The sequence below is a fragment of the Ptiloglossa arizonensis genome, chromosome 12, assembly GCF_051014685.1.
Source record: "Ptiloglossa arizonensis isolate GNS036 chromosome 12, iyPtiAriz1_principal, whole genome shotgun sequence".
In the NCBI taxonomy this organism is placed as follows: domain Eukaryota; kingdom Metazoa; phylum Arthropoda; class Insecta; order Hymenoptera; family Colletidae; genus Ptiloglossa; species Ptiloglossa arizonensis.
The window spans coordinates 6,774,227-6,801,616 of record NC_135059.1 but is presented as its reverse complement, the minus strand read 5'-3'; the positions used below and the strand labels follow the sequence as shown (position 1 = coordinate 6,801,616).

Below are 27,390 nucleotides of genomic sequence, written 5' to 3'. Positions count from 1 at the left end.
CACCAAAATAGACGTTCTGCCGTGACATACCCATTAATTATGCCTAAGTGGCACGGCAATTGTCCTTTAACCTTTGATTATTAAAATTACACATTCTAATTTCTGACATTCAGTGGAGCAAATAAACGAAGTAATTTCGAACAACATTGCGCGTTAATACGCGCAGTAATGTTCTGTTGAATAATTGTTTATTTTCAAATTTGAAACATTTCTTAAAAAAATACACTTAACGTCATACAAGACGAGAGAAACTTTTCTCAAATTGTAAACGACCAATTCTGAACACGACGACAGTGGATACCACGACACGTGTTATTTGTTATTTACAAGAGTATGTTATTATTAGGAAATAATATGTCTAACCTCCGTGGTTGTTTAAGCTCGAAATGGTGTCAAGGTGTTAACTCACCGTACCCTTGAATCACATTATCCTCAATAATCTTTAAAAGGAGGACACGTCACCGGCATGATGCCCGTAATATTCAACCTTCATAAATCATAACAATTTTATTGTCAAAAGTAGACTCCTAAATTATTCCTTTGGTCGGTCCTATCTAATAGGACTGTATATGCAGGAGTCAATACACCTCATGGAATCGAGTCATGGCGGTTCGTTTGAAACTTGAGCGTCCATTAATATGGAACACATACATATTCGATTGTGCAGCTTTGTGAAATTTGCAAAAGAAATTGTAGATTACGAATAGATTATTATTTACTGCCGAATAATAATTCGTCAGAACCTCCAGTCGTGTAAATTAATAGATTAGATGTGAAGAAAGGGGAACCTTTATCAAAATTATTAGTCACGAGTTAGGAACTATGGTATCGTAAAATGAACCATTCTTGGATCGTATCGTCTTGGATTGTTAGCAAATAAAAACTATGTACACTTTCAAAATATGTAGTATCCTTTATTCGTACAGGCGTTTGTAAGTTAATCTATAAATGTTTTAGTACTCGAAGGAGGTAACGTGTGAACATAATATTGTACAAGGGTGCTATAGAGCCTCGACGAACAAATTTTCGAATAATCCCTGAGCATGCATTGTTTCTGTCTCATTGTAACTATCGATTCGTTGCTCGATGCCGATGGCAATGTTTATAGAAGTTAAACGAGTCGAGTGCGTTAACAAGTGGTCTCCTTAAGTGGTATATAATATTATATTGTACTTTATCGAAATTTTTAAGTGTTCTTACATCTACGAGAAACTATACTATAAGAGTTACTGGTCGTATTCGAAGAATAGAATCGTATTTACGATTTATCTCTACCGTAGAGAAGAGGTTGGAGAGGTAAAGAGAGAAATTGGGAAATAATTGAACTTTCTATGAATCTATCAGAGTAAAGAGTAAAGGAGTCGAGAAAAGTTAACAAGAGAGGTAGAGGATTGGACACTTTTTAACAATGAGACTTCGCTCTATTAAAAATACATATGCTGAAGTCATTCTTCAAAAACGACGTGACCTTTGGTGAATATTTTTACAGTTCTTTCTTTTTGTTTTCAGGTTCTCGCACAACGGATTCCAGCATACCATATACGCGTTCCTTTTATGTTTCCGCCCTTTCAAATGTGGAAAGAATGATCGAGAATCGATAAACGACTTTTTCTTTATTTTACTTTACTGCAAAGCCGAATTAATTTCCACCCTGTCATTTCTGCCTCTAAAGCGACGTACCAAAAGGAAATAATTATTGTCGTTCATCCTTTCACACAAAAGGTCCTCTTTTAATAATAGTAGGCCCCTGTACAATGAACCGCGAAACATATTTGCAAAGATTTTCTCTTAGGCTATTAAAGAACGTGTTTTTATATTTCGTACTCTATCGAATAAAATAGGTACATTATCACATAATGTCTAATTACATTTCTGCAATAAAGTTGTTCGTTCTATTTTCTGCGTAAACTGTTTTTAATGTATCTACTTAATTGAAGCGAAATTAAATTGAAAAAACGATTCAATGGAGAATAGATTCATCGATGTAATTTTACAGATTAGAGAAATGATAGTAAATATATATTTATTTTAAAATAAAAAAGTCAATGTAGAACGAACGATTAAATGGTTTTTTTAATCAGTTGCAATTCAAATTGATTAATATTTTACTCGACTTTATTTGAAAAAACTCGAATACCAATGAATTAGTTGCAAAAGTAAAATGGTGTGGCACTTTCTGCATGCATTCGCGAGAAAATGATTGTTAAAAAACATTCTATTATTTGGAACGTGAATACAATTTTATTAGAAACATTATTGTACGATATAATACTAATATATAGTACTTATGGTGTATAAAAACTATTACATATCAAATGTTGCGTTAGTATTTCGATTAAAGTATACTTTTTAGTAACCTTATTGCGAAACAACAGTCCAATATACGTAAGAGGGAATGATAATATATAATAACAAAACTATTAATACGTTGCTACGTTCGAATCTACGCTACATGGAAATAATCATAATTTAATTATGAAATCAATTTTTAAATTATCGATAAGTCAATGTGATTTCGAAATGATCAATGACATTTGAATTTATTCAGAAATGATGTTTCACGAAGAAGATTACGATGTAATTTTTCTGTTGCACTATGAAATTTCGATCGTGACAGTAAAATACTAATAATTTAAGGAGTCTGTACATCTGCGTTCGATTTATGTAAAGTCGTTCACGTATCGTTTTTGCGATTAAACGAAGACCTTATACTTTTGTTTCAGAAGACACTAATTTTAGATCGATAGCATCTTCTGAGGCCGTTGCACTCGAATACCAATCGTCCTAAGAATAAACTGGGCTGGCTATACTCAAACATTACTCCTCTGTATATCATCCGCTTGCATTAAAGATTTCATCGTAAAGTGCAATTGGCTGAGTATTCTTAAATCTATTTATTATACAATGTAATTAATAACCATAAAAAGTGAACGTACCATTAACAATACACAATAATAATGATAGTCGTTGCACGCAACAGGTGTATGTTTAACTTAACAGTTATATTCAGTAATATATTCAGTAAGGAATACTATATTGCTGGAATAATGTATTTATTATTATAAGACGCGACTGTCAAATCTATGATATACGAATTGAACAACCACGAGTTGTACATTAAACGAAAGATAAAATAGAAAGTGAAAAAGTCCATAAAGCTATTTATTTGAATTGTATCTCATCCCACAATAACTGTGAATTTTCGACATTTCGAAAAATCATATCAAATGCAATACAGAACTGTAATAACACACGTTTGCTTGTAATATTATGAGTAGCAAATGTACACGTAGATGTATTGAAAAGCAATCTCAGTTCTAGTGAAAAATGAAGTAAAAACTTCGACTACAAAAATCCACACGGCGCGTTAATTGGTATTTGTATTAGATTTAATATTTATTTCTTTTTTCATCTTAAGCTACTTTTCTATTCGAATTTATAACTTGCTCCCATGAGGTTGCTGATGTCGGAGGAAAAGTTAAATCGAGATTTAACGTATGCAAAGTAAATGAAGAAAATTATTAAACTGCTGGCCGATTAATATGAATTATAACAGCGTAAACTGCATTAATTTCTGTTTGGAAAAGGTCCATTCTTAGCTAGTACTTAGGTAGCGTACTTGGCGATGCAGATGTCTTTTCTTGTTGAACATAGAACACAGTTAACATGCAAATTACGATGCTTTCCTTACATAACGTTTAATGTACTATTGCAAGAAGTGACAATAGTAAGTACATGCACACTTAAGGTCGAGATACCACTTTGCATTTAAGAGCGAAATATCTTAAGGTATCAGCTTCGATTTTCTTGGTCAATATCGAAGTAACTGATATTTTCAATTAATTCTTGTCAACGTCGTTTTTGATAGAACGTTCTTCGATAGTTAACAGCATAAGTCCATTAGTACTGATACGTATTATTAAATATATCTTTTCTCTATTACCACGTAACGATACAATTCCTGGAAAAATAGTATCCTCTTTTTACAGGTCCCATCTACTACTATTACAAAGTTACAAGTGATCTTTAACCCTTTCGGTACTTGCGTTAATAAATATTTACCATTTTTGGTGTAATAAAATCGCGAGATATTCTCCTTCTGAAATTTACGTTGTATCGATAGTTTGTTCTGTTTTTAAATTTCATTCTCCTCCGTATATGTTCTGCACGGAATATATTTAAATTAAAGTGAACTAATTTCAACGAGTGATACAATTTTCCATTCGCGGAGTTCAATGAAACTGATAAAATGCAACGTATCGATATTTCGTTTCATGTTCAATGATTATAAAAATATATATTTGCATCTGCTACCATACTCGTAATTATATGAAATAAATGGCATCGATACAGAGTTCCGTGACCGAAAGAGTTTATTAAATATTGCCGTATTACCAAAATATTTATTAACGTGGAACCATGTTACGTTGAATCTGACATTGCTGAGTCAACGTTTAATCGACATTTTGGTTTTTCTTTTTAAATGCTTTCCATACAATATGCATGGTACAAGGAACAATATACAGGGCATCCCGAGCCAGGTAGTCGAAATATGCAACTTTCAAAATCTAAAAGCCATTTAATATTTTGAAAATCGTAGGGTCGATCTTCGAGTTCTGGGCAATTAAAGTTTCAATATTCAATTAACGATTCAATCCGTTGAAATGTCAGATAATTCGAGCGCTGGAATACACACACCCAGTACCGTGAAAAGCAAGTGTTCCAATATATTTTTCAGATTTAAAACGTACAATTTCGCCGATATTAACAACTTGTTAGTTTCATTTCAAATTCACATTTTATGCAAAGATATAAAGCTTCCTCAATTTCGAGTACCCATTTGGCACGTAACACTGTAGAAATATTGTCTGAATGTTGCAATATTGGAATATCGCGATTATATTTGCAATACTGAATTTAGAAAGTTTTATAAACCTCTCAGTGATACTATAAACCAACTATGACGTCGAAATATATATTAATAAGATACATACATTATACACAGGGTGTCTGTTGGCATATTGGAAATACCGTAGGTATACATTCTAGTTATAAAAATAAAAATAAAAGTTTATATAATCTTGTGCTCGATATGACTTTTGTTTCCAAGTTACAGCTTATTTTATGTTGTAATAATTCTTTCCGTGTATAAGATATACACAATATAAATGTTGGCACAATATCGTCACGAGTTCGGACGAATTTTTAGGAAACGAATAGATAATTTCTTGGCAATCATGCTCTGCGGACCTAAATCCAGTTCACTTTTACCTATGGAGACATTTAAAATCAGTAGTCTACAAAACTCCAGTTAATATTATTGAAATACTACGATTTGTTAATGAAGGCTGCTGTCAAATCCATACAACACCCGGCTTATTCGAACATAACCGGAAATCGATGCTACAGCGTATTCGTGCCTGTATAGAAACTGGTGGTAGTCGCTTCGAACAGTATCTCCGAGAATAGATGAACAATTCTTGCAACGCAAAATAATCTGTAACTTGAAAATAAAGTCAAATCTAATATAATCGTCTATACGAACTTCATTTTTATTTCGATGTGTAGAATCCATACCTGTGCCATATCCTCATTCCCCCTCTATTCTAACTAATTAAATTGAATTGAAATTTTAATCAAATATGTTTAAACGTAATCGAGGGACTAGAAGATTACAGAATTTTAACGGCTGTCGAATGCGAATCTACGTATACGAATAAAGAGAATCATTAAAACAGTCTACGGTATTGTTTAAAGAAAAAGCGTGTGGCACAAGTGAGCAATCGAGACAGAAACACACGGGTGAAAATGTGGCTTTTGGTGACTCGGCTCCGCCCTCGGTGCAAGTCTGAACAGCCTCTTAACGATGCAATGACGCGAACGTATATTTGCCCGCTTTCATGTAAATACGAGTGCTTGTACGGCTGCGTGCTCGGTTGCTCGACATTTGAATTGTGCGTGCCGGAAGTTGGACCCTGAAACTTTGATTGCCCGTATCTCGGAAACCAGTCCTCGTATTGCAAAATAGTAAAGGAGCTTTTCGATTGCTTTTGGCACGAGAGATACGCATATTTCGATGCATCCTATAACATTAGGTCACACTGTACGTGCACGCAAACTAGCCTCATAATACTATGTCCGTTCCTTCTGCTCGCATTTGGTAATAAAATAAGAGCATCGTTTTTCAAATTATTCCGTGTTTCTTCCCGTGCCATCCATTTTTAAAAATTCCTTTCTACGAATTCTAGGAAAACGTGCTTCAGCTGCCTCGCGAAAAGAAATTTCTTCTCGTTTAATAAATTTGTTTTCAAATATTTTTCACGAGCGTTTAAAGAGAACGTGTCCGTACTGAAAGATTTTCGAGCAAAAACAATATTTTGTTACGTTTTTAAGTAACCATAATGTACAATACGATCGTTCCAATGCGCATGATGGCAATCTATGCGCCAGAGCTTCCCGAGTATTGCGCTATGCAATTTACGATAATTGGTGATGGCTTCCGTGCTAACGGATCAAATTTTAAATTCAATTTGCAGCTATTACAATATTCGTAACGAATCTCAACATTTCCAAAGATGTCCGTAAATCGGTGTAGCCTTTAACATCGATCATAAACATGAGTCGAGACATTCGGTGGAAATGTTTCAATACTGAGAAGAAGTTAAATATTTTTTAATAGATTTATCAATCGAAATTAAACGTACATGTACGTAAAATAAACGGTCTCTCAATTCACTGGCGTTGATTGAACAGTAGGGTAGATCGCTTATATTTATTACAAGCACCTTCGATTGCAATTAGCAACTGGAATAAGTAAAAAATTTACATTCAAATAGATACAGTACCTCCTCGTTAATCGATCAAATTTCTCCCTCGATATTGGAATCGTACTCATCACTGTTTATGTTTATACAGCGCTCTGACGCCCGTAGGCGAGAGCAATAATTCATACGCTTGGGATAGATTTCATCCGCCAATGAAAATTCAAATTTTTTATATATTTCCGATAATATACCCGCACGAGAATATTAACAATAAATTTACGAGATTTTCCCCCAATGGCGAATCAGTCTACACAGGATCTCGTTCGAAGTATATTTAATTATTCATTTATTTAACGGGGTAAAAACGGTTCAAACGGGACCATGTTTGGACTTGGTTTTATCAGGAAGATCTAGCCGATGCATTGATAATATTCTTAAAAAATTCAATGAAAAACACAAAGATGTAAGGATCGCTTGTGTACCCACCTTGGTCTCAGTTCGAGATAAAAAAATGTAGATTTCTGAAATAAAATCGCTACTTGTCATCAGTAACTGAACAGGAGCAGGACTAATTAACGATCAATTATCGAGGAATTGCCGTGTTATTGTCGCCGAATCGACGAACGAGTAAATAGCGTATCTTAAAATAAATGGTGAGAAATCGTACTCTAAAATGTTTCGATTAATTACAATTAAGGGAACATTTCAAGTTCACTCGTCAAATGCATTTTGCGCACGTGACGTTTCTAATAAATCCAAATCAAAATTATCGTTCGATAATTAATTCTCTTCTGAATTATGTTCTTCACTGTCTTTTGCAGCGAGGAGAGATTAGGGTTGCCTGATACTTTTCGTGCTTTTATTTAAAAAGAAAAAAAAAACAAATGGTTATCGATATCTTACGATAAGCGATACGGATTTTTTGAAACGCTTCGTTCGCAATACGGGTTCAATGAGACTCGAAGTGAAATTTTCCCCCAAGTTTCGTACAAGAATAATAATTACATCGAGTAAACGTTTGCCCTGTTCTCGCACTCTCCGTGTTTATATTTTCGATTACCTTCGAATAATTTCTAGACTGCAGCACAACTACTTCGACGATAAAACGATGTTCGAACGAATACGAGTTTCTATGCTTGCACCATGATGCGTTTTGTATTTTCGACGAGAAAACTGGTCACGATACGTCATTCGGCGGTGATCGTAATCTCCATAAAATTTTCAACGAACAGCAGCCGTCGAAATATTCAAATTATTGTAGTTGAATTCAATCGATGAATCGCTCCGTACATCGCCCATGAATATTTTCATAAATTTTCGACCCGATTGCTCGTTAAAAGAATCGAATAAAAGAAATATACACTCGTGGACTGGTATACCTAATCGATAACAAAAATTTACAACACTCGTCCTACCGATTTTCGACGGTTTATTTTCCCCTTCATCGAAACGCGTTGTTACGAGCGTAGGTATACGAATAAAAAGCGAAGTATTAATAAAGCGGTGATCAGCCCTGGTGATCGTACGAATACGAAACACGAACGAGCGTAGCCGAGTACGGCGTATTATTCCCCCTGTATTTAAATAAAATGTTTACCCACCGATCGAGTCTCGACTTGCGTACGATGAAGAAACGGTGTGGTTCGGCATCGTTTGGAATAAATCATCATCCCTGAAACAGTCGATTCGTTACGGAAGCAACAAAAGTGTCCAACTTATTGTCTCCTTGCGACAGATACGATTCCCGGCTACACGCAGGTAGCCTTGTACCCGAACACAATGTCGGATGTTTTGCTGCAGGATGGCTGATCGAGATGATGGTACACGGTTTTCTTCTCCTTGAGCGTGCATTTAGCGAACACTCCTTGTCTCTCCGTTTGGTTTTCCGTCGACGTTTTATCCCTCTCGATTTTATCCATATTACCGATGCTCGAGCGCCGATCCATTCGAGCGGATTCCTCGTCCTTCTCGGCGAAGTTGCACACACTGACGCGTCTCTCTCTGAGCAACGACTTCACCGTGGAGAGATTCGGTCTGGCCAGAACGTCCGTTCTATCGAAGTGATAAGCGCTACCTGTACGATCCCGTTGAAGCGGTCTGGCGAGGACGTCCATCCTGTCGAAGTGGCAAATGCTTCCACCGCGGTCTCTCTGCAACGGTCTGGCGAGAACGTCCATCCTATCGAACTGACAGATGCTCATACCGCGATCACGATGCCACGACCTCTGGGAGGCGTCCGAGTAACACACGCTCATCCCTCTGTCCCGCGAGAAAGACTTTACGACCGCGTCGTTCCTCTCCGATTGGCCGACGCTGGTCCTTCGATCGCATTGCAACAATTTCGTCGTTTCGCCGGCCGATTTCATGTTTCTCGAGGTCCCCGCGTCACCGTTCTCCTGCCCGATGCTCTCCGGCAGAAACAACGATTGCAGATCGAATGCACTCTTCGTGCGACGCGGTGTACCCTGACAGCCTGGCAGCAGGGAAGCGCTGGACCCGATGAAGACGCTGTTCTGTCTCGGCCGTGTTTGTCCCGTCACGTAGACTAATTCGTCCCCGCAGAGGATATTACATTTAGAGAACGTCCGTCGATTCTGCGAACAAGGGAACGAGTGATTTGCGGACTGATTCACGTTAAATTTTCGTAGTCTAGGTACCTGCACGAGAGTGAGAATCGCGAGAACGTTTTTCTCAGGGTTCGTGACGATTCTGCGAACAAGGGAAGGAGTGATTCGTGGGTTGATTCACGTTAAATGTACGTAGGTACTTGCACGGAATTTGCTTACGTACAATTGCACCGGAGTGAGGATTATAGGAAGGTTGTTTTCAGGGATCTACGAAGATTCGACGTGGTTGGAAAGAAAGATGATTCATCGGAGAAATTGGACACTTGACGTAGGGTGATTTAAATGATCAAAAAGATTGTTTTCCAGACGAAGATAGCGATCTCCCGAATTTTCGAGGGTTTTTTTTTAATTTTCAAGCAACGCTTACGCGCCCTATGCGTTCGTTTTGCATGCAAACAGATGTTGCGTACGAGTTCGGATTTGTTTTTCAAAAGTTGGCTCATAAATTAGGGATCCCCTTTGGGTCGTTGCGTGCGGGTTTACGATGCGTCAATTGCCATCGAGAGCATGCGGGTTTTTGTAGGGAAAGGGGGCAGATAATTTCCAGCCGTATCAGTGTCCTTTGAGAAACATAACAAATCGGAGATCTGCTAGCGACAATCTCAAAAATAACATTGTCCTTCTCGAACGTAATGAGCACGGCCGTGTGGTTAATGTTCCGTTCCATATGTTTCGTAGATAACAAAATTACAATTTCATTGTAAAATCGATAGTTTGAAAGCGAGTTACCGGAATGAAATAGAACAAAGAGTGAATATATTCTAACACCAGCGGCGGTTTCGAAAGAAAATTTCAAAACAACACAGTCGATCATTTTGCGAATGTTAACATACAGAGATTGAGATAAATAATACGAACATTAGTTCTACATTGCAAATTAAGTATTCTTGGGGATTATTTGCTCGAAACTGTTGAACGTGTGATTTTGACGATCATATTTTGATATTCAGTTGGTATCATTGCCCCAAATGATCGTATTACTGTCAGATAGTTATCGCGCCTTTAGGATGATCAGGTTTATATTATAATCTAGATAGTGTTACCCCACGATGCCATTTTTCGCAGCCAGAAAAGTTCAGTCATGGCTTTCGAGCATCAAGATAAACTTGATCATTCTTCTTGATTTAAATATTATCAAACCACTATGGGACACTTCGAGAGAACAGATTAGAGAAGTAGATTCCTTCCACTGATATCCTTAAAGGGACTTGAAGAAGTTTTAATAAAAGAATAGGGTAACACACCACGGGAAACTATTCCAAAGTTCCACGAATCTAATCCAAGAAGGATAGGAGCTGTATCGGAAGCAGATGGTGGCCTAATTCCGCATGTATAAAACAATACAGTATATTTATCTTTAACGTTCTAGCATTCGACTGTACACTTAAGATCTTTTAGCAAAGAATGTTTCGAACGTCAAAGAAGACTCCAGGAATGCATTAGGGTTTAGAAAATGTTCTGATCGCGTTACGTTTGTAAATTCGTATTGTTCGTTTAAACGAAGTTGAAATTCTAAAAATTTTTTAAATAAAAGGATCCGAATGGAACCTATTAAAAGAAAACCTATTTAAAGAAAAAGTTCCTTAGGAAACCGAGAAATTATGAAAAAGCTCGCTTTGGTCTCTTAATGTGAAAATGTTTTATGACGAGACCAACGGGAAAAAAGACTTGTTCTGGTGCACTATGCTCAGTTATAAATCTCGAGCATCGGACTGCGTTTTCGTTTCTACGAGCTATTCGGTCAAAGCGAGGATGTGTGCTACATAACTCTTTGGATGACACACGCCCATACGCGCAATGCACCATACGAGCATCGGTGAACATGAATAGGGCGTATAATCCGGAAATTTCCTCGGTCACATCGAGCAAAGCTGATATTCATACTAGATTTCAATAAATCACATTATTCATCACTCTGTAAAAGACTGGACAAACTGTACACAGTAGTGAATATCGCATGGTGACAGGAATCCATTTTTTGGTTGCCGATTATAATATTGTTTTCATCATTTTTATCGGATGTTCTTTAAAACTGCGAACACAATTGTACACTATAAACGAAAATTTTGTCTGTACACAGAATTATCTGAAAAGTATAAAGCAGAATGAAACATGATATTTTAATATTCTAAATTCGTGTGTCGTCGTTTAAGGTGAATTAAATAACGAGAGGCAACCATCGAATTTTTTTTTGAAATTTCGCATATTTTGCGACACAAGTGAATTAAAGTCGAAACAAATATAGCGGAACGAAATTTAAAAACGGAGAAACAGTAGGAATAACGAAAAGTATTGACGGAATGGCGCGATAAAACAATACCTCATAAAAGATAAATTGATCGCATATTACGCTCAGTATCGTATTAAATTCTGTTCTGATATTCACGAGTGAATACGAATAGTGATTTTCGTACAAAATATTTCTTCGCGTAAATTGCACCGCTCGGTTCCATTTGCTATGCAAATGATACTGTACGTTTAATCTATGGCAATTTCGAAATGATTTACCAATGGCGATAAAGCACTTCACTTTCATCGAATTACGAGCAACGCACAAAGACAACATTGTTAACCAAATGTAACTAACCTTTGCATTGTGAAATTATATGTACATAGAAGCAAGAACTGGAAAATGAAATATTGTTTGAAAATATATTATACGAAAGGACAACTTGGAACTCTCATATTACAAGTGGTTGTACCGTGTAACTGTAAGAAAAATTGCAAAATAATCTTGTTACAATACGGAGAATTAACAATGGATACATCACGAACTGCGTCAATAATAAACTAAACGTAATTGCTTGCGCTATGAAAGAAAAATATTTAACAATTGAAATTGTACAAGTGTGTCAGTGATGCATAAATGTTTCGACCCTTGGATTCGTATTTCTCAACGTAGCTGTCATCTTATCCGAATCCCATTGGACTGTTTACAATTTTCCGCCAATTTTTCTCCTTGTCGGCCTTGTTCTCGCAATACTCTCACCGCACGATTTCACTCGTCCAATTTTTAACATTCAATCCGTAGTTTCCCCGAGCAAAAATATATCTTTCCGTAGATATCCAGTAGAATCCACTTTGTCTTGCAAAATATGTTTCTTCGTTTATACAACAGAAATTGTGTTACGTTTCGCGGTGAATATGAAAATAGATTTCTGTCTTTCAGTTTTTGATGACGATCGTGGAGATCGTGCTGCAATGTACAATAATAATCTCAACCTGGACGCAGATCGATCGTGTCGAGATAACAGAACGCTCGATAGTTATCTTATGTCTACATTAATTATTGCCTCGGCCGTGGTAACAGTTACCTTGTACTAATACGATTTGAACGTCAGAGAGTAATTGCGTAGAAATAATTCGGAACGAATCGACCCGTATTTTAGAAAACATTCTTCAATGGTAAAAATTAATTGTTTCGTATCGTTAAACACGTATAAAGATCTCTGAACTCGTTCCAAAGAACTGCAAAAGTTCTCTTCCATATCCTTCTCCTCTTCAATTAATAATTCGTTCGGTTCGTCGAATCAGGAATGTTCGGTGCCTCTGTCAATATTTCGTTAACCCGTTAAATAGATCGTTTATGAGTATAATTTCGTAAATAATGGTTAATAAATGTGTTCCATTATGATTACTCGACAATCGTAATAAGCGGATTATTGATCGCTCGGCCATCGTAATGGACTCGTTTTCGTTGAATTGTGAAATTTAACGAAATTTCAAAGAAAGAAAAAATGGAAACGCATCGATACCGGAACACCATCGAGTGCACGCACGGGGGAGAGAAGATCCCATTTTAGGATCGCACATTTCCGTTGCTTCGATGCCTGTCGTCGATGGGAACGAAGGTATCCGGATTCTTCGAGTCGCCAATTTCACGAACGGTCCGCTGCCATTTCGACCGGGATCGTATTGGATAAGGTTTCCAGGCTGCCACGAACCCTTGATTGAAGATACTAGAGGTTTCGAGCGTGTGGACCCCTATATAATTTCTCGGCCAGTTGCCGATCGAACTCGTAAGTCCTGTCTTCGAAACCGCAGGATCGAACGAGGCGATTTCCGTTCCCATTTGTTCCAGGAGCCCATTCGTTCATTTTCCTCGACTGCTATCAAAGGAAGGATAAGGAAAATGGCGAAACTACCAGGTCACCGAAAAAAATGCCTCGAGTGAAAACGAACGAATTCGTAGAAAAACGGTACACAATTCGAAGAATCGAAATCGATAACTCATTTTGAACCTAAATTTAGTAGTGTGAAAATAAAAAAGAAAAAGAATCGACGACAAAGTTTATCTAAACGATTACTTACGTTCAAAAACCTATGCAATTTAGCAATGAAATGAATATGGGATCTTTAAGTATTATCGAAACAAACTGTCCCTTCTATCGATTTCTATTCGAATAAATGAATTTTTAATATAACAAGAAAACAAAAAAATGAAGCGATTATTTTATTATTCGAAATTTTCCTAAATCGACTGAAATTTGTTTTTTGATTGGTACGGGTACGGGAGATTCTACTGTAATACGATCGTACTGCGATATTATTGTTTTTTTTTATAAATGTGGACTATAAGAACAATAATTTGAAAGTGTACAATATAATTTGTTCGTGCAATGCCTCGTTTTCGAGATAATCTACTTTGGAAGTTTTTTTTGGAGGGCATACGTTCAAGTACAACTTGATTAACGTGTCCATTCGTTAACCATTATTTATTTGTACTTGCATTCGACGTGCATTCTAACGTCCCCTGTTGGAAGAATTATGGACACGGTTAAAGAAATCTGGAATTGCAGACAACTTATCGCGATCAGGACGACCGCGAAAAACTGCATTGCTGCAGGGTCCCATTGTTTGCAGAAACCGTACGAAAATTATTGGTTTTTTAGTATCTGGGATGGGCAGTTTACGTTGCACCGAAAACAACTCAATGGGAGAACAATACATATCGTGATGCAATACACAAAATTTGATTTCATTTAAACCTTCCTGTTAAATGTAAAATGATTTTTCAATGAAAATGATACTAAACAGCTTTCGTGATTACTTCGAAGCCTTGACCTTAATTTAACTGAATACATTATGGACCAATTTGGACGGAAATATAACTGACAGTTTTAGAACCGATAAATCTTCTCGTTTCAAGTAGCACGAGTGAAAGATTGGCCGGATATAAACAAAAATATAATTGGTTGAGAAAGTAAGTCAAAGAGACTGTACAAAATCGAGAACTGTGTGTGTACTTACGTATAAACACCTACTCGTACGAAGTGTAAATTCTTTGTCAATTTACTTCCGGCACACCTTTGTAAAAATAATTTACCACACTGCTATTCATTAACGTCTGCAACCATTTTTGCGAAATATTTATAGTATTGCGCGATACTAATGAACGTATAACAATAAATTACATTGTTCTTCTGGGATGTGTTGCACAGCAAAGGAAATATATATTTTAATAAATTGTCAACGTTCTTTCGACGATAAGATTACATAACATACTCCGGTTTTAAAATAAATGTAAATATTAGAATAGATGTCGTGCTTTGATTCGAATATTCAAACAAATGAATCTCTTATTCGCGTAATGTAACTACCGTGGTGCTTAGAATTAATAACATAGTTAAATACCTATGTATATCAAACTAAAGTTTGACGAGACTCGAGTACCAACTATGTAAATGAAAGTTAGAAACGGTCAAATGTACGTGGTCAACGTAAGCAATACTATTACTCTTAATAATAATATTACTTTGAATAGTAAAACTCATTCCAGATGCTATCATTTCGGCCAGTTAATCGCGAACGTCTAACTTTCTTTTGTAAATCTCTTCCTTTTATTTACTTCGTTTCTTTCATTTTATATTCATTACTTCGTAAAATCTTATCGCACCTGGGCATCGAGTTTCGTTCACTTTCCATTATCACGCATTAATCTTTTCGTTCGTCGATGGAGTTTCACTCGCTTCTTAGCTAAGTATTAAATAAATAAAATCCACGAACGGAAATCGTGGGAAGCGGTAAACCTACCTGAAGTTGATTCTGCTCGATCGTGGTACAGCTTGGTCTGTGTTGTTGTTGAAACTTTGGCTGATACGGTTCCAACATTCTGATCTTTCCCCATCGATTGAAGAATAAAGCGATCGCCGCGGCCCAAAGGAAGAGGACCAAAATAACGATCAGAGCTTCTTCAGCTCTGACCACGACTGTTCCTGGCCCTGGAATGCCTATTACAAAATTTGCTCACGATTATTTCAAGCTGACTACCCAGACATTATAAATGTCCGTATCGCCTAAACATTCTCATTTTAATCGAGACACGTTCGACTTACTGCGAAAATACACCCAGTTTTAAAAACTGTTAATTTACTACCTCTTAAATTAATTACTGTATCGAATAGAGCAATTTAGTCTTTTCTTTTCGTTAATATGGATGTGCAAGATAATTTGACCTTGGAAACGCAGCTGTAGTTACTGCATAACGCATACTGAACAATTATAAACACATTGTGTGCACGTATACTGTGGTATCTGTGAAGGAGAATCAAATCACATGGGTCAGACGTTATGCGCTACCAAAGCTCGTTTACGTAGTTAGCATGAAAAGCAGGCGTTCATTCTAAAGAGAAGAAACTCGATTAATGTGATAACCAGAAATAACCGTTGCTCCGCTCACTTTATTGGTTCAATACTTCGATCACAAGTACGCTCTAAATTTAACAGTTTTACCAATGAAGTTATTAAGCGACAAAGAGTTATTAACGCGCGAATGTAAGCAGCGATGCAGGCTCTCCGCATATTATGCAAAATGTTTCACAGTTATTTCAAAATGAAACGCGTGTTCAATATTTCAAACAAATTACCGACTTCGTTCAAGTCGTATGGCAATACTGAAGAATAATTGATTGTACAATTAACTAAATACACTTGTTACATTTATTATTTTATTTTATAATATTATAATACGACTCGTACCACCAAAGAAGCAAATTCTGCAAGTAATATCTCCGAAACCAAAAATCCTACCTAACTCTGACAAGGTTAATTGTTCCACTGTAGTTATTCGCAAAAGTATCCGCCCACTTCATACGTATAACACGTTTTACGTATTTATCCAGTTTCATAGAGTTTCTAATTCTAATTTACTTTAATAGTAACCTCGATTAACATACTACGATAAGTTACGGTACATGTAAATACATAGATTATTCGCAAAAGAAATATGAAAAAAGTTATAATTGAATGGAACAAGATAGGCGTGAATTTCATTGAAAGAAAATTAATTCAATTTATGCATAGTGCATTAAAATTCATAATAAAGTCAAAGGGATATTCATTTATTCTAATTAGGTTTCTACAAAATAAATATTGATATCGGGCTAAATAAATTGTGAATAATTTCTCAATTGTATGTATCTTCGGCTAAAGGATATTAATTAAGGTCTCTACTAAAGTGAATTAGAATTGGTAATTTTAATTTTAAAATTTATCAAATATATAAACTATGTTATATTTATGGGATGGATACTTCTGCGAGCAACTGTACGTTGATTCCGCATTCTTACTCGGTTCGTTGAGTACTGTTACACTCTCTAAGTTCTGAATTTTATAATTCTATTATTACAAATAATCGAATTAACATCTTGTTACCATTAGAAAGTTATTTTCGAAATTAGTCCCTGTTGTTGGGATTGTATATTAATTTGTAATTAAACGGGTCTCGGAACATTCCAAGCGAAAAACTTCAATGGAATACCCATAGAAATGCAAATTTCGCCGCGTTTGCTTAATTGAACGCGGCTCATTGAAGCACGAAAAACACAGGAAGGTTTAAAGGGGCCATTCGTTTGGTCGATTAATCGGCGTTTCACGATTCACAATCGTCGAGACAGATAAAATTACGGACCGCGTAAAGTTTCAGATCTTGAACGAGTGTCGCAGACTCTGGGTCAGTGTCAGATGTTCAACTCACCGTCCGGGTAGGTGGAATTGATTTCGGCGGTAGCGTCCAATTCTGACGGCATCGAGCCGTCGGCAACAACATCGTCCGGAGCTTCCTCCAGCTCCAATTCGATTTTTGTCACGTGTCCTAAACAAACAAGACCCGTACAAAATATCATTACCCACGGAACGAAGCCTGTAAGAGGTATTGGAAACAATTTTCTGACGTTTAATTTTTTATCAATCTTATCACCAGAGCTACCGACAGCGAACGTATTACTATTTGTATCGGACCGTATACGTATCTTCGAAGTTCGATGGGGAAATGGTAAATTAACGTACGAGTACCATTAGTTGTCTACTTTGATAATTGTCCACGAATATTGCAGGCAAAGACACCGTTAATAATCGAGTAATTTTAAATAGAAGTTCGAAACAAGTCAATGTACAAATTGTGCAATATTTTTTCAAGATTTAAAATAAGGAATAATATGCCTTACAATTTTGTAATAATTAGTTCCGTTCCCCAGATACAAATGGTTAAAATTTACATGTTCGACTTCCGGGGCACGATGTTTAAATTCCAGCCAGCTGACCGCGCACCCGCCCATATAAAAATTTAAACATAACCTACCGTGTTCTGGCATTAAGTATTCTTCGCGAGACAAAAACTAGAAGTTCTTTTTAGAGTTTTCAACGCATTTGTCATTCAGTCACGTGCATCGCTAAGCTTCAAGTATAACAAAAAATCTTTTGTCCTGTGTAATTTAATATTAAACGGCATCGAATGCGGTATATAATTTACTTCGTCTTTGTAGAATTAAATGTACAAATTGTATGTTTACTTTGATTCTTGATTTTACAAGTTTCCGAATTTACAAGTGACGAATGTTCTTCGGGTGTTTTTCTTTCTTTTTGAATTCAAAATACGCTCGAAAACTTCGAAAATGTGATCTTTTGGTTATTCTTCCGCGCATTACCGTAATTTTGTTATCAGTCTTATCATAATTCTACTTCTGCAAGCGTGCGGACATTGTTAAATATTACTCCCGATAAGATCTTATTATTCTCCAACTTTATTTTCTCGCGCTGTTCCTTTTATGATACTTTCATTTTTAATTGTGCATGTACATTTGTCCGTGGGTTTTCGCATAATTATTCGATACTTTAAAATGATTTCAAAGGTGACTGAAAAATTAAGATCGAGAGCGTTGAACAATAAAATGCTTTCAATGACTCTACACACTGATTATTACTTTTTCTTTGATCTCTAATCTTGGTATTTTGCTACTTACGTTCTTATTTTATGCAATACGTGATAATTCATCTTGAAAACTATTCAACATGTTCTGAGAAACATACAATCGAATTTGTTTCTGAGGTTCAGTAGGTTCGTTCACCTACAGAACGAAGTAGACACGCGACGACCATCAAGTTGTGTTTACATGTCTAGGAGGGTCTCCATTACACCGAGTATATACATGAACGAGTTGCAATGTTAACACACTGCCAGCAAATAGATTAGTCTCGAAACTTTATTGTCATACGATTTTTACGATAGAAAAGCAATTGAAAAAGTTCCACAATTGTGGCCATACCAATACAGTAAACCACGATTTTATTTTATCGACCATTTATTTCCCACCAACACAGAATAATCCACCAGAAATAAATTGGACGAGTATTTTGTTTGAAAAGTGTAGAAGGCAAAGCTTAAGGGAATACAAAGAGTCTTTTGTTTCATGGCTATTTAAGATTATCGACATTTTTTAAATTGGAATCGTACGTACTTTTCCATATGGGACTAGAAATTTAAAGAAAAATTAATCATTGAACTGCCATATGCATGTACTTTGTTTTTAAATCAGTCACGATTTTCGTTACTAATTTTATTACACTAAATATATATATATATGATAATTTATTATTTATGAAATAATTAAACGATTTGTTAGTGGTCCGTGAAAAGGTCACATGGTTCGATTAAAAAATTATTTACTAAAATACGATCACCACGGTTGCTTCGAAGACGAATGATTTTTTTGAAAAACTTGTCCTATTCAGTTAGTACTTTCAACACTGTTTCCTACCTTTAACGAGAAAACAAAGACAATTAGATGTTCTATCTCTGGTAAATTATCCTATACGTTCAGCGTGCTGTTATTGCACCTACCGCTGTCATTGACGTCCTGATGTTTGTTCGGCGATATTGTGACATGCTGCCTTTTGGATCGATTTCTTCCCTCCACACTGACAGCGAAAAACCTCCCACGTTTCTCTGAGAACACAAACACGAGAACTCTCTTTAAAAATACACAGTCCCGCTGCTCTCCTGCCGAGGAAGGTATGACGTACAAATTTTTATAGAGTACGTAAATTGAGCGAAATGAGTTCACTGAAATCTCATTACCTCCATAAAACCTCTGCGTAGTCGTTATGACATTTAGATCGCGCAAAATGTTCCGAGATGACCTCTCTCAATTTATCAAATGTGAAAGTATAATTGCTTTCACGTATTTGTGATTCGTCAAAATTATTTTTGTCACAATTAAAACACCTCTTTGAGCGCAGAGGGAGAAAACGAAGATTATCTCATATTTTTAAATATGATTTTATGGCGTCTGCTTAAGTTAGAGGAACGAACTTTAAGAACATGTTTATTATGACGATGAAAAAGAAACACTTCGGGACTTGCGTTCGTATATTTCTTTTATCTTTCAAACATATACGTTAATGTAAATGTTAAATATGGCTCTCGCGAACGAAATCTTGCGTGTTAATAATTGATCTTCAATATACGTACACAGAAGTTTCATTTATATTGGTTATCTTAACGAGAAGATAAATATTATGGTTACGACAAAGGATTCTTTTTTATCGGAATCAGTTTTCGACAAGCTTTCGAGGTCATTGACATTGTAACATTATTATAATACTGTACTGTACAAACAAGAGTAAAGAAACTCGGTTCATTGGAACATCGTATTATTCATAAATGATTTAAAAATCTCGGTCAGTCACTGTCGATGTATAGTCCACACTACGTTTCTAGTTTCGTTCTCTAAACGAAGCCATAGTGCGTCTATAATTCGTTTTCGCTCCTCTTATCGAATACTTCGTTCTAATATCGTCGCTTCCGGACCATTACTGTACAAATGAGATTTGCAACACTACGTCAATAGAATTTTCCCCCCCAGACACGTACAGTGTTAAAGGAAACGAATTCGGGATGTAGAAAGTATGTTTTACTCGATGAATTGGGGAAAAAGTCAATAGGAATAGAAAAAGTTAACTTTGTTCGAGGTGAAAGCGATTTTTGAGCTTGTGAACGGTTACTGCTTCTTTTTCTAGTTACGAAGAATTTATCTTCGAATACGTTACTCTTTCTTCGTTACGTTCTTCACTTTGCTGTAAATAATTCTTACAAGAAACTTTCAACAAATGCAAATTGTTAACATTATAACCCAATAAAGTATAGTTGAAAAGTGTCTTTGTTATATTTACATCCTATATTTTCTTACAATTTCTTCAGTTGTGCATTCATTTTAACGTAACTAGAATAAATTAATGTTTAATTCTGGTAACTGAAATGAACTCGAGTTCCACTCCAGTTAATCAAAATTAAAGTGACGGTAAGAAAAATTGGTGTGTCCGATTTTCGGTTGCATTTCACTCGCTCTTTCCTCGTATAGTCGTTTACCAAGTTTACTTAGGGTTGCTTTATCCCTGCAGTCGCGTAGCTTGCCGTGTTTATCTCTCATTCCGTTGATTGTACAATTTTTCCTTTATTAAGTTTTCAGTATGCCTCGTAAAGGAGTTGTAAAGTTGTAGTGTGGATGTTGATAGAGTTGCTGGTTTCCTTGGAGTTTCTTCGGTTGTTTCATTTTGAGGTAAGGGTCGGGGAATTTCGACACGAGCAGAGATTCGTGTTAGAAGAATCGATCTCCTTCGCTGGATTATTTTTTAATACGCTTTGTTCCGCGTCCAGAACATCGAATTGAAAAAGTTTCGATATAGGTGATCGAAATTAATTTCTTGGCGATTAATTACTCCTCGTCTTCGTGAAAATTTTCTGGATCTTGTATTGGCTACCAGACAGTTTTAGTTAAAATTATTATCTCGCTACTTAGACTTGGCTCTAAAGCTACAGTCGGTCAAACTATAGTCATATCTATGGCAAGGTTTGCTGGCTCCGCGTTACTGATGATCCACTCGTAAAACGTGGACGAAACTCCAATTCAGTTTTATAACCTTTCTTAATTCGATGCTCCAAACCCGAAACGAATCGTACCAATTGCTCTTCAGAATTCTTTTGTTTCGTTTCCTTTTTTGGAATGGTTTCTTATGAATTATTCAACATCAAACCGTATAATCCATCGGTACTTTAACGAAATTTCGTAACAATCTTCGTCAATTATTAAGTCTTCAATGGCTAGTGATGCACGTTTTCAATCAGATGATATTGCATTTACTTCATCGGAACGAATCGGAATACTTTAATTAATATTTCCTACTTAGGCATCCTTTTTATCGATCTTGTGTACGTATATATTTTGAATATTTTCAACTCGATAATTTTCATTAATGTCTCCATAAATTCGTGGATCGGTGAGTACATCGCGGCGTGTTGATGGACGAATGTGTAAACATTGTTCGTTGATGTTGTGGTTCTTCACTGTTGCTATAAGAATTGTAATTTCTTCGTTTCGGCAAACGTCCGAAACAATGCACTTAACCGTGAGAAAGAGTGCCTCCAGCAAAACCCGAAAGTCTCGTATTTCCAAGACGGTGGCACGCTTTGCCACTGAAAGCTCGGTAGACAGCGGATAAAGAGCGAGGAAATTTGTGCGGAAGAAGAATGAAGTGAAGATAATTACATCAAGACGTCGTCAGTCTCTTCTACTACACCCAACATTCTTCTTTATTCTCCGTCGAGGCAGAAATGTCTTTTTGCATGTTGGAATTTTTTCACAGCGAAGTACTGGTATTGTTGACGAACAGAATTACAATGATTTTTTCCAATATCGAATGAAAAGTGTCCCGATCGCAACAGCGACTACATTGTTTTTCAAAGTAGAATTAAATTACTATTTCTTTCACACATTTTAAAAACATCTTCTTAGAGATGTATTCGATTAGAAGAATTGTATTTAATGTCAATGGTTTCGTATTTTCTAATTTAATGTGTTTATACTGGCGCGTATTAGTGCAATACGTCAAAAGAAATGTGAAGAAAATTAACGAATTTACACGAAATTTACTGTGGGATCATTTAATAACCGAATTCGTTTCACTGAATTGTATTAAAAAATTTGTGTTACTTTCCTTGTAGGTAAGAATATATTGGAACCACATTGGAAAGAAAAAGTCGAACAAAGTATGTCACTTTCAGCAAAAGTAGAATGTTAAAACTGTAAAACCATGTTGATAAAGGTATACAAAAAGTTTCTGCCGTTAGAAACTTTTAAGCTTTTTAGTACTCGGTTTCTTCTTTTACATTTTCACCACTGACAAGAGAAAACTTTCCAGCTGATGCTTCTAATAAGAATAAAATACAATGGAAAACACTTTTTTATTTCACTGTATCGTACCCTTCTTCTTCTCTTCTGACAGTGTGCAGATCCCCCACAAACAAGCTAAGATCACGGTTTGAAAAAGTATTGATTTTCGTGCGTTTGGTAAAAATTATTTTGCCCGAAACTTTACAAAGATTTGGCATTTGTCGTGAAACAATTAAGCAGAGTACCGATAAAAATCATCGACGTGCTATTTTCTAGGTGAACGTGGCGCGTTGAAGTATTTCACAATTTCCTTCGTAATTCAAGGAGCCCTGGTTTCACGGGAAAGAAGGTTTTACTCTAATCCTTCTCGCGGGATAATCACTCGGCCCATTTACAGGAACAGATTAAGTGGTATTTATTGACTGCATTTCCTACAATTTGGCATTGGATGGAGATCAAGATGTCTCACACACGGATAGCAAAGTCGTTTGAAGGTTGGCTACGGAACGCTTTAACTGAAAATCGTGCGCTGTATACAGGGCGATAGGTGCTAGTCGATCGATGAAATGAAACTAACAAGGGACTTCATCCAAATGACGATCATCGATTTTTGTGAAACTTGGCACACGGACACAGTTCTGAAAAATTTTAGACACATATTTCCATAAAAGTATCCTCGAAGTAATGGATGAAATACTTTATTCGGTTGAACATTTTAAAAATAACACATAGAAAAACATGTTGAACATGATAAATAAATATAATTTTTGTCGAGAATTCACGAGGTCTGGATGCAAATTTCAGCTGGTAAGATCACTTCTTTCTAAATATTTGTCGTTTTTGAAACGTTCAAATATAGGTAATTCAATGCGCAACTTTGAGGATAGTTTTCACTCTTTAAATATAAATATCAAATGATAAAAAAATCGTACACGATTAATGGTCTTTAATGCTCCATTTGTGTAACAAGTTTGATAAAAATCGAAGATGATCAATCGAATACAGGTACGTTTTGTTAAGAGCGATGACAGCGTCGTGCTTGAAATTATTGTTTGTTTAGTTGCGATTTAGGGAATTAACGTTCCAAAATGTGTCACCCCCTAGAATTACGTTCCGCTTCTTCAATTTCTATAATGGAGCAATTAAGCTAAGTTGATTAACTTTTTAATTCATCCATGAAACGTAATTGCGCTAATTTAAATCTAACAAAGATTGTGTATGAAATTGCACGAGTCTTCCGTGAAGGTAATGTTAATAAATTCGTAGCGCGCGGAATAATCACGGAATGTTCGTTACGTAAAAGCTATTAACGTAATATTACTTATGTAACAGACTATGAACAAGATCGTTTCGCAGAGAAATTAATGGAAAGGTAGTCGAATGAACGAGCTCAGCATCAATAAACATTTTAGAAACTAAACCTTAAATGACATAACACTGTAAATAAGTATACCCATTACGTAGGAGTTTTTATACAATTCAATTCATTCAATGTTTGTATTATAAGAATATCTATTGAATCTATTGTTTCGTGTTACATTTTCAAGGACATGCCAATTCTTTTAAGACAAAATATTAATTTTGAATACGTTGAAATGTCAACCTTCGTATTATCTACGTAAAACATATCTAGTTAGGAGAACGTGAAGTAAAATCGCATAATTCGAAATTGGCAATCACCCTTTAAACGCACTTGGTTTGAAAAGGTCAGATTTTATAACGCAATGATAAAAGATTGAGCTTTGAAAGCTGCTGCTATCGCTGCAGGATGTCTTTCTTATTGGTGATCCTTTAAAGTGTCTTCCCTTGAAAGCTGAAATATTTCACACATACTTTTTCGTTTGTTTCTTCAACGAATCCGTTTTTTTAGCGAATTTATATATTTATCATAATTAAATCGTAATACTGAACAATAACTCGAACCTGTTACACAATAAGAATGATTTCCTTGAAATTAATTATTAGAAACACAAATACAACGACGTGTTCGCGAATGTGAAACTTTCTTCTTGCGAATTTATCAATATTTTTATCGTAACAGTAAAGTATTACGTCGTAATAAAGTACTTCAAGAGGTCTATACCGTTTAATTAAAAATTTTTACTTTATAAAAGTAAATTACATTTTACAGAATGTATCTCTACTGTGCTACACGTGTTAAGAACAGTGACAAGGACGAGATTTATGGCAGGAACGTGACTTCTTCGTTATTTTCCAGATTTTATGTTTCTATGCATTCGTTCCGTAAAACACTTCAAATTCTAATTAGGACTCGAAGGGCTTGGAATTCCTTTGCATCTGTCAATATCGATCGATGTGCTGTAAATTCGCTCGAACGCCACACTTCGGATGGATGTTTCCTCTCTGCGACGTATCTTTAATCTTTTCGTATCTCTTCATTTTTCTTCGAGTAACTCGAGTATCATTTGCAAAATTACTTCTCGCATTAATCATCCAATCATCGGTAAATTGCAGTTTCTCGAATAGTATAAAGCGAGTGAATGACTTGGTCGAGATAAATGAAATTTGAAAACGACGATTCCTAAATATTAGAACAATGTAAAATTTCACACTTAACTTATCGTACAATCAGGTGTCAAAACGTTTCCCGTGATAAAACCTCATATCGCGACATTTATTTAAATTAAGGCGAAGTCCATTAAGGGGGATAACCAGAGTGCCAGGGTGAAAAGTAGATCCTTTTTACAATTTATCTTCGAGCTCGTTAATTCATTTTTTATTCTAATTTTTAATTTTCAATATTAGATATTATATCTCCGAGCAATTAAGGAAGAATAATAATGATTAAAAAATATTAAATTCGTTTAAACCTATTTATCGTCCAAATTAATCTTTTGAAATAAACATTATTTTGCGTTTGTCAAGTTTTTGGCTGCTTGAAGCATCAGCGAGATAATATTTTTTTGGTAATAATTTCATACAAATTTCATTTTTGACATAAAATTTCTCGTTTTTTTTTTAAACATATGGGAACAAAAAAAAATGAGAAGCCACATATTGGATGATAAATAGTATATCTGATAAACCTGCCATGTGGTGAAATTGAATCTGTCACGCTCTCAAAAATATTCTATATATTCGATATATCTCTTTGAACTTCAAAATAATATTTTAGGAATAAATTTTTAAATAATTAAATTTCTCAAAAGTGTAAAAAAAAAGGTTTCGATTCCGTACCGTCGTTATCTCCCTTAATTGAGCATCAATATGCAAGTGAACATTTGATAGTTACACGCAAGAAATAAAATAAAATAAAAATACCTTACCGAGGCTGTTAAAAATTTCAAACGTTAAAGAATCATAAACACGAGTCTTTTACAAGTTACGGAACACTTTGATTTTTTAAAAATACATTCAAGTTTTGTGGGTGATCGTTTAACATTTCCTGACATACGCGATGTTGAAACGCTTCGAGATTACTGACTGATTGCTTAAGGCCTTCTACTTTTGGAATTGTAAATCTAAGCACGATGTAATTGAAGTCGGATCAATGTGCCTCCAGCCATGAGGATGTTTTAGGGGACGCGATCTCTCACGAATGCTGAGATTGCCGAAGATGAGGTCAGCAGCTTCTGGATTATAAAACAAACAGCACGATTCTGCACGTACCAATTAGCTTCTCTGCCGGAAGGTATTAAACCATTTCATGAGTCTTTCCACTTTTTGAATAAAAATAGAGTATACACAATCAGGGTCATTAATCATCTAGAATGTGGTTATTTTCTTATACGATTCCTTCTTCTAAATTAATTTTCGAGTATTAATTGTTTCAATATGCACAAATTGTTCAAATTCTGTTTCTCTTCAAGTTGTTTCCGTTTCAGGATAAATGTTGCCATAAACTTTTCTGATATTCACAGTAACTTGTGGAGTTTGCTCTTCATCGCTATATTCACAAAGTAGACAATCCCAAAGGTGAATTTTCCTTACGTTCATTTTTCATTATAAAATATCGCAGTCCTATTGAAAGTCCGACACAAAGAACTGGTGAACTTTCTGCGATTTGAATGTGTAGAACTATCTTTATATATGTTTTGGGATTTCGGTAAATGTTCGTAAAGCAAAACGAGCAGATTTATGAAATGATCTGATAGTAGGAGTCGTCGACACTATCTATTCTTTTTTTTCAATCCACCTTACTAAATAGTTAAGAGATCTGACCGTAGGATGAAGGTTCTCTTTACTTCGTGAATTAAAATTTGGTGAAAACGAAGTGAGTAAAATTTTTCAGCAGTCCACTGATGTGTTGAACATGTTCCGCTATAACGTTCAAAGTTACTGTAAACTTCCTCGTTAAAACAAATCGCCACTAATCTTAGACCTTCTCTCGGCCGTGAAACTAAGGTTGCCATCTCACAGGAGAAACTAAGTTCTATAAATTTGAATGAAAGTTTGGTCTTCTTTGAATCATAAATTAATAATTCCTATCAGGATTATAGATCCTTATGTTCTTAAAATTGGTTTAATTATATATTTTCAGAACGTAAATGATTACAATAGAATTACTACTTAATACCATTATCGTGGATCGTT

At 35.6% G+C, this 27,390-nt stretch overlaps 1 protein-coding gene across 3 annotated transcripts in view; it reads right to left on the bottom strand.

The window, feature by feature from the left end:
* Positions 1-7,503: 7,503 nt before the first annotated feature.
* Positions 7,504-27,390, bottom strand: part of LOC143153237 (uncharacterized) — a 52,161-nt gene continuing 32,274 nt past the window's right edge. For 2 of the 3 annotated variants that reach the window (XM_076324214.1, XM_076324216.1), the window contains exons 2-5: positions 19,509-19,613; positions 17,367-17,483; positions 15,425-15,621; positions 7,504-9,358 (exon numbers count right to left, since the gene is read on the bottom strand). In XM_076324214.1, coding sequence (XP_076180329.1) covers positions 8,513-9,358; positions 15,425-15,621; positions 17,367-17,418 — 1,095 coding nt within the window. In that variant the 5' untranslated portion in view covers positions 17,419-17,483; positions 19,509-19,613 and the 3' untranslated portion in view covers positions 7,504-8,512. Of the gene's footprint in view, positions 9,359-15,424; positions 15,622-17,366; positions 17,484-19,425; positions 19,614-27,390 lie in introns of those variants that run through there. The other variant, XM_076324215.1, reaches the window with a different exon arrangement.